This window comes from Phoca vitulina, unplaced genomic scaffold (assembly GCF_004348235.1).
Source record: "Phoca vitulina isolate PV1807 unplaced genomic scaffold, GSC_HSeal_1.0 scaffold70, whole genome shotgun sequence".
In the NCBI taxonomy this organism is placed as follows: Eukaryota; Metazoa; Chordata; class Mammalia; order Carnivora; family Phocidae; genus Phoca; species Phoca vitulina.
In genome coordinates, this window is record NW_022589773.1 from 6,122,940 (window position 1) to 6,131,335 (window position 8,396).

An 8,396-nucleotide genomic window follows, 5' to 3' on the forward strand; every position below is an offset into this window, starting at 1 on the left:
CAACACCTAGCAAAGCGCAGCGCCCCGAGTAGATTACAGCGCGGCCTTTGTCGGGCGGGCCTGGCTCCCGGCCAGGCGCCCAAACAATAAACAATTCCCCCTGGTGCGGGCAGGGGGTTCTCGCTCGCCACAGAAAGGCCCTAGGTGTATGCTGGCAAATATCTTTATCAGTTGGAAGGAGGCAGGGAAAGGGGCCCGGGCTGGGGGACGAGAGGGCGCCGCGGCGGGCGCTGGGTCTCTTACCTTCCACCCACAGCTCCTCCACGTTGGTCTCGAGATTAGCTGCCTTTAATCCCACAGCGAAGGCCCCAAATATGAGGAGGCCCACAACCAAGAACTTGCCGCAGTTTTTTTGAATGTAACAACCCAGTTTAAATAAGAGTCTCTGAAACTTCGCTCTCAGCCACAGCGGCGCTTTCCGGCCAGTAGCTTTCCCCTGAGGATGAAGCAGAAGGGAGGAGTGAGCGCCGGGGAGTCGCGGCCCGCGCGCCCACGCCCGCTTGCGCGCACCCGCCCGCGGATCCCGCGACAGCCGTGGGGAGGGGGGTACCCTCGGGCCTGGATCCCAGGCCGGCCCCGGGTAATGCGAGCGGCGTGGGCCTGGGCATAAATCAACGTCGGGATGCAGCGTGGGAGCTGCACCTTGGCGACAGCAGGGGCGCCCCCACGCACGACCCGCGCAGCATCCCCGAAGGTGTCTTGGGGGCGCTGGGGAGAAGGGCTGCAAGAACAGAGGGAAGGGGAAGCCGAGGCAGAGAGGAGAGAAATCACTCAACACAGGCAATATTCACACCGGAGCTGGGAAGGGAGGGGCTGCGCAATCTCTGTGTTGGAGCCCACCATTTAAGAACCAGCAAACCATGGGTCGATTCCCCGCAAGTCAAGCGCCATCCTTCACCCCTCTCCGGATGCCCCGGCAAGGATGGGGGCTGGGGAACGAGCGCGCTCTGGGAACAATGTATTGTGGGCTCCCCGATCCTGACCCCCGCCCGGCGTGGTAGTAAGTGGGGATCCACGTGGTGAGCGCGGCGCCGGAGCTCACTCGCGACGCATTTCCAAAGCGTTGGGAGACGCTGTGTGAGCTGAATTAGGAAGTGGGGCAGCCATCTGCAACTTACGACAATATTTGTGATCGGAAGAGGGCAGCCACATGGATCTTTCCCTCCTCTCCCTTCCCATCTGGTTAAACGTAAAAAGTAGCCAAGTGCACAGGGGAAGGGCCCAGGCCGGCGCAGGCGGGGGTCCTGGCTGGGCTGTGGCTGCTCCCGGCGGCGGCGTTTCCCCGGCGCTGGCCGCTGCCCCGGCGGGCCCCCGTCTGGGTGCTCGCCTTCCCCGGATTCCACACATTTCAGCGAGCCTCGTAAACACAATGAACCCGGCCGCTTGGCAGACCAGCACCGCGGATTTAAGGTGGCAATTTGTTTACAACTTTCCCTTTCCCCCCAGGCTTTAAGAAGAAGTGGCTCAAAAACTAAAAAGGAAGAGGGGAGATGCCCTCTTCCAAGGATAATTTTTAAGGGGGCAGAGATTTCATGCTCCACAAAAGCAAAACCGGCTGCCAAAAAAGGAAACCACCTTTATTTCGGCTCCCTCCCCCCCCTTCCTCTCTCCGCCTCCCTCCACTCCGCCTCCCCCTCCAAGATGTTAAGAAATGTGGCAGCATTACAGGGGTTTAGGTTGCAAATAGGGGCAGGGGCGCAGGAGCAGGGGTCTCCGGGGCCGGGGGCACTGGGCATTGCCGCGCTGCGGCCGCCCTAGAGGTGGTCCACCGTGGACCGCTTTCCAGTGCTCCGGAAAAGGCATGCCGGGGAGGGCGCGTGCACACACACACACACACACACACACACACACATACACACACCCTCCACCCCCTGCGGACCTCAGACAGCCCTTTCCTCCTAGGACCGGAGGGAGGGTTTGAATTTTTCAATCCCCACTTGTCTGCTTCTTTTCCTGGAGAGGTGTGTGTGAGTGCTTGCGTGCGTGCGTGCGTGCGTGTGTGTGTGTGTGTGTGGCGGGGGCGATCCCGAAGAGGAAGAGGAGGGAAGAGTGGGAGGAGAGGAGAGAGTCTGAAATGCACCTTGGAAATCTGCTCCAGAGCGAAGGCGGCGTCGCAGTAGCTGGGCCGGTGCAGATAGTCCCGGTCCAGCGCGGCGCTGCGGCGCAGCCCCCCGGTCCGTCTGCGCCTCCCGCCGCCGGCCGGCCGGCCCGGGGCCCCGCTGCAGCTGCCGCCGCCGCCGCCGCGGTCCTGGGGCTCGGCGGCGTTACCAGCCGAGGCCATGTTGCCGCCGCCGCCGCCGCCGCCGCCGCCGCCGCCGCGGGAACCGAGGCTTCCCGGGCGGCCCGGCGCGCTGCTGCCGCCGCTGCGGGCTCCCCGCGCGCCCGGGCGCTCGGCTGGCGAGGACGCTGCTGGCCGCCGGCTGCTCGGGCTGGGGCTCCGGTTGACAGACCTGCTGCTGTCGCTGCTGCTGCCGCTGCTGCTGCTGCTCACACGGCTGGCGCTGCTGCCGCTGCGGCCGCAGCCGCTGCCGGGGAGTCAGACCCTGCGCCTTCCATTGCCACATTGCGCGGGGGTCCCGAGGTCTCTGCGGCCGCCGCTGCCCACATCCAGTTCTCGGGAGGGCGAGAGCCGGCGCGCGGAGCCAGCCTGTCCTTCGGGCGCTCGCGCGGCGCTCCTCGAGATCCCCAACTCCCCCTACCCGCCCCCCGCCCCGCGCCGCGACCCCTTCACTGCAGAAAGCGCCAGCAAATCCCCGCCGCTCCCGCCGGCCTCGCCGGCTCCCTCGGCGCCTCCCGGGTCGCTCGAGCGGCCGCGGAGGGTAAGCGCAGAGCCACCGCCGCGGGGTCCGTGCGTGCCCGGTGGGTCTCAGCGCTGCCGGGCCGGGTCAGCCGCCGCCGCCGCCGCTGCTCTCGCGGCGGCTGCTGCTGGCGGTGGCGGCTCCTGAAGCTGCTGCTCGGGCTGCTCGGGCTCTGGCTGCTGGGTTCGCGGTGGCTGTTCGGTCCCGGACTCTGCTTTCTTGTGCTCCTCGCCGACCCGCTGGACCATTCTGCCCCAGTGCAGCGCGCCTCACTCGCTCCCGGGACCTGGGGACTCCGCTCTGTGTGTGTGCAGCGGGCAGCGGCCGCAGCAGCTCCTTGATTCAATAGATGAGATGGAAGAAGAAAAAAAAGAACTCTCTCCATTTGGAGAAAGAGGAGGAGGAGGGGAGGGGGTGGAGGGGGAGAGACCGAGCGAAAGAGAAAAAGGCTGGAGCTCCCGCCCCCGGGGCTGTCAGATGGCTTGGGTTTCTGCGACGCGATTGGCTCGCGGAGGGCAGAAATTACTCAGCAAACATGACTATTATTAGCTGCTTAGCAACAGCTCACCAAAGTAGAGAGACCACCCAGGTAGGCAACCCCAGTGTGTGCATCCCCGGCTTCGGGGGGAGCCTCCGAGAGCGCCAACCTTCTCGCATGCAATACTTCCATTAAGGAATGCTCCCCCCCTCCCTTTTCTTTCTTATTCCTTTTCTTTTCAACAGTGTCTTCTTTTTGTAAGACGCCTTTTGCGCGCGCGCACACACTCACACACACATATACACCCACGAGCATTTGCCTCGCGATAGACACGGGGGGAAATGTAATATTTTTTTAAGCGCTTAAACAATTTCTGAAATTCCTCAAAGAGAAAACCCTTTCAGAGGCACCTTGGCCTCAAGCTGCAGCAAATACTGGGAGGTCCGGCTTGAATTCCCAGGCCTGCACCAATAATGACAGGGTGGTGGATAGTGCGCCAGTGTGTGCCAGATTTTTTTTTTTTCCTCCTCTCTTTTCTTTTCTAACTAAAGAGAAGACTTAGGCTCTCGCAGGGAACAACGCCTCGCATTAAGATAAACAAAATGGAAAGTTAAAGAGGAAAGTAAGGACGTTGGGAAAAGCCACCCTTTCTTAAAATCCTCCCCCCACCCCACCCGAAAACCCACGGCAGCACAGTCCCCGTTTGAAGGAGTCAGTGTTTTAAAAACGTGGAATCCAGACACCGAAGCAATCTTGTGGAGGCAAAGGCGTTTTTATTTGAATCTTTAATATGACATATGTAAAAAAGAAACAACAGAATCCTTTTAACAACCAGGAGCAACGGAATTGTTTTCACTGAGAAAGAGAAAAAAAGTTTTCTTGACTATTTGGGGTTCATTTGGACTCCCCCCTTTTATCAACCACAAGTCCTTGTTTAAATTATTTAAAGTCCGTTTTAAACGTTTTTTTTTTCAAAAACTGGTACGCATCCTGTTATATTTAATAATAGCGTGACGTTGGGGAGAATAAAGGCTTTGATGTTGGATTCATTCGAAACAAATTGTGCGCTGATTGCGAGGACTTGTCAGTACACTGCGGCCAGTGTCACCGAGACATCCCGGGGATTCGCTTCCCGTTGGGGAAGAAAACACGCGACCCTCTGAAGTGGATCCTGGGGCCAGACATCTTAAACTACCTACATAGTTCCGCTTTTTACTTAAAAATATAATTTTTGAAGAGCGTAGTTTGTTTTTCTTGTTTGCAAGTTATTAAATCCTCCCTGAGATAGCGACCAGACCCACAAACTCTTCGATTCTGCTTCATTTTATTATTTTTCCCTTTCTTTTTTAAAAACGTGGTTGAACTGCAGAGGGGGACCCGCGGCAGCTAGAAGCCGACTGCAGCCGTAAAATGGGGCAGGGTGGCTTTAAGATGCACACGGTGTGTGTTCATTGAAAAAAAAGAAGAAAGAAAGGAAAGGAAAGAAAGAAACCCAGATGGAGGGAAAGGGGGAGGAGCGGGGAGAAGGCGGAGCCCACGCGACCACGTGACCCAGGGCCGGGCCCGGGCGGCGCGCGCTGGGCGGCCGGGAGGCCTGCACGCGCGCGCGTGCGTCCGCCTGCGCGCGCACCCGAGCTCCGGGACTCCCCGCGCGGCCCAGGCGGAGCAGGTAGGGAAGTCGGTGCGCTTGGCTCGCGCCGGGCGGACTCCAAGTCTCCAGCTCGGCCTCCCGGGAGCCCAGAGGAGGCTCGCGCCCCGCCGGCGCGGACGGACGTGCCGGACGCGCCGTAGTACATTCCTGAAGGCGGTCCGGCCCCCTTACGTTGCCCAATGTCCGCGCGGCCTCCCGCGGCCGGCCAATGGCCGAGCGCACGGGTCCCTTCCCATTCAGCGGCCGGGTGTCCGCGGCCCCGGCCCAAAGGGGACTGCGGCGGGGCGAGCAGGCCACCGGGGCAGCCCACGCGGCTCCCGCGGGGGGCTTGTCGCCAGTCCTCCCCGCCCTCTTCCTGATCCTCTTTGGCGGTTTCCCCCTCCCTCCTTCTTTCCATCTCCCCTTTCCTTTCTCCTTCCTCTTTCACCCCTTTCTCCTCTCTATCCAGCCTCACCGCCTTCCTTCTAGCTTTTTCTCCTTCCTGGTTTCAGTGGGAGGCCCTGTCTCCTGAATTCCAAACCGGCGGAACGTGATGCGGTACCCCGGGCGGGGTAGGGTGTCCCGCAGAATAGAGACAAAGACAGCAGAAGTGTCTGAGGGTATTTACGAGATCAAGAGGAGGACCGGAGTACCCGGCCAGCGCGGAAATTCAAAACTCAAAACTCCGAAGGAGCACGTGATTTTGTGCGCCGCTCTGGGAGGGCTGCTAAAATCCAGAAGGGAAGGCAAGCACTATGCGATTAAAATGACACATTAATAAATAATATCGCAGGGAGGAATGGGCTCGACACATAGCAAGTTTAATCTTGAAGCGAAATCCTGATTTTTATTATGTTTGATAAAGAACAGAAAGTAGGAAAGGAGATTTATTCCAACTTTCCTTACTGAGTGGTTCTGCAGACGTTTGAAGTCAAACTATTAAGTGCTTGCCGCTGGAAATTATTTTTTAGAGTTGGGGGTTGTACCCCCTAGTTTTACATGTCAGTCTGTTTATATTTGAATCGTGCTGTATAGCAAGGTAATCATGTAGTCATAGGTTGCTTCGTTTGTCTCTTCAAATTCCTTTACAGCGTTTTAGACCAAAACATTAGTTGTGCCTCCGAGTCTCTTATTTACAGCAATTTAAGTTTAGCTGCTTGGATTATGGAATTCTAAAATGAAATTATGGGCTATGTACACATCATGGTTCCTTATTACTCTCTGCACGCAGCTGCATATTCTTTCGTGCTGACTGCTGCTACATGTGCACCATTTCAATGGCAAAGCCTCTTCCACTCGGGCTCATTTCCCTCAGTTGGACTTAATTCCTAAACGTTTTGAACATTGATCTCCCGGGTTCTCAGCGCCCTCAGCCTCCTCACCCGCTGTTTGATAGGTTAACTTTTCAGCATCTCAGACAATAGTCCCGGCCTGTAAATTCTACCCATCGGTTCCAGGACGCAGTCCCCAGCCTGGGCTCTAACAAGCGCTATCTTAATCTCCCCACCCCCACCCGCCGCTTCCCCTGTGGTCTGCTTTTTTCATACACAGAGATGAATTACTTTGAGGATCTAATTGGCCTTGTTTCTGTAACGTTTTAAGAAAGGGAAGAGGAGCCAGTGTAAAAGCCTGCTCGACTTGGGTGGTCAGGGCTGAGGCTGCCCCCAATTTGCCTCATTGCTGATGCATGCGAGTGCGACATTCCCAGCGATAATGTTGTTCCTAATCAATCTGCCCTTATTTACATTTGTAAGCGTTGTCGGCTTTAATATGCATGCCCTGTGCAGGGGACCGCTGCGCCACACCGGGTTTGTTAACTTCAACTAACCCTAAGAATTCTCCAGACCTGAGATGAGGGTGGCTGGAGGAGCGAGGCCTGTGAAGGTGTCTGCTGGGAAGACAGTCCCTTTAATGGCCTCTCTGCAGTGTGGCTCCCCTCCTGGGAGTTACCAAATAAGTGAGAGCTTGGGGCCTTTTCAACCAGCAGGAGTTGCTGGCCCTCTTTGGAGCAACCGTTGAGTGTTCTATTTCCCCTTTCCAAGTAAAGGGGAATGCATCATCTCAGTGCATCACTTGTCATTTAGGTCTTCCCACCATGATCCAAGACGTCATAGGACTCTGTAGTTTTCAAACAGATTTCTTTAAACTTTTAAACTATGAATATGAAAAATATTTCCCCTTCTCTGCTCCAATACTTAAAATATCTGTGGCCACACCACACACATCTCAAAAATGACATCCGATTATCCAAGTGATAACACTGAAATGAAACATCTGCCCTTTGTATTTGGACATTCCAATGATAAGCAATTGTGGGAGCTGGACTTGGTTGAGTAATGAGAAACCATAGTGAGATTTAACTTTTCACTGGTTTCTCAGATCCAACGAAGTGGGTCTTTAAAATCTAGTGTAATTTAGCAAATTTTTGCAAAGTAGAAATGAATAAAGGGGTAAATGTATTCTAAGTTGACCTTTGGGCCTTGTTATAATTTTGCCTGAGTTTAATGCTCTTTTCCACAAATGCAAAGAATTGCAAATGTTACATTAAGTCCCACAGTATGCCTGTTGAGAGGCTGTGATGGGGAGAGGAACTGGGGATTTGATGTAATATTCTATTTCTGGGTGGGGAGCCCAGGGTACAGGATGTGAGTGATGGGCCTGAGCCGGAGCGGTTGAAAGCAGGTACTTTGGATAAGGAGTCTTGACTTAGTTCAAGCCCGTATGCCACCATCCACCACATTTTCTTGGCTCTCTAAGAATGCCTTATTATTTTCTCATTGGCAGCTTTTGTATTTACTTAAAAGGTGATGGTAGAAAATGAGTCTAAATGGTTTCAGGGGGGAGGGAAAAAAAAAGATTCAGCAGCCACAGAATGAGAAACCCCTAAGCATGACTCCCCTCCCCTTCCCCTTCTACCTTCTGTTTCCTCCCCCTATTCCCTCCTCCCCAGGACTGGAGGAAAGGGAACAGCTCTAGCCAACTTGTCAAAATAATGCTGCTAATTACCCCTGATCTCCTTTAATGGGAAGCTGCTCCCAATTCCACAAAGGAGTAAATGAGGGGTCTACAGCACAAACCCAGGAGCACTGGCATTTTTTTGAGCCTGCAGTGAGCTTGGGATGGGGGCAGAGGGTGGCAAAGGGGAGATGTCCTGAGAAGGTCCCAGAAATCTCCACATTTATTACTCCAGGTTCAAATACTAGCTTGAAAAGGGGAATTAGACTTTATGCGGTGCCAAAGCTTTGGGTCACCAACTACAGAGAAAATGTTCAGAGCCTACAATGAACTTGAAAGAAAACATAGCATTGATCCTTGTACTGATTTCCCCCCTTCTCAAGTATCTTCTTAGCCACATTACTCCAGTGGATAGAGATGTATTCTAGAAAGACCCAGACTCTGAACATTTTTTTCCTCCATCTCTCTCTTGCCTCATCTCTATCTCCGCATCTAATATATCTATATCAAGCTTTGCATTTGGCAGAAGGCACAC

At 55.1% G+C, this 8,396-nt stretch overlaps 1 protein-coding gene across 6 annotated transcripts in view; it reads right to left on the reverse strand.

The window, feature by feature from the left end:
- PTCH1 (patched 1) overlaps nucleotides 1-2,281 on the reverse strand; it is a 59,093-nt gene extending 56,812 nt beyond the window's left edge. For 2 of the 6 annotated variants that reach the window (XM_032392885.1, XM_032392886.1), the window contains exons 1-2: nucleotides 2,081-2,281; nucleotides 244-436 (exon numbers count right to left, since the gene is read on the reverse strand). In XM_032392885.1, coding sequence (XP_032248776.1) covers nucleotides 244-436; nucleotides 2,081-2,281 — 394 coding nt within the window. Of the gene's footprint in view, nucleotides 1-243; nucleotides 437-550; nucleotides 772-840; nucleotides 979-1,118; nucleotides 1,561-1,879; nucleotides 1,955-2,080 lie in introns of those variants that run through there. The other 4 variants (XM_032392893.1, XM_032392890.1, XM_032392887.1 and 1 more) reach the window with 4 other exon arrangements.
- Nucleotides 2,282-8,396: the final 6,115 nt, after the last annotated feature.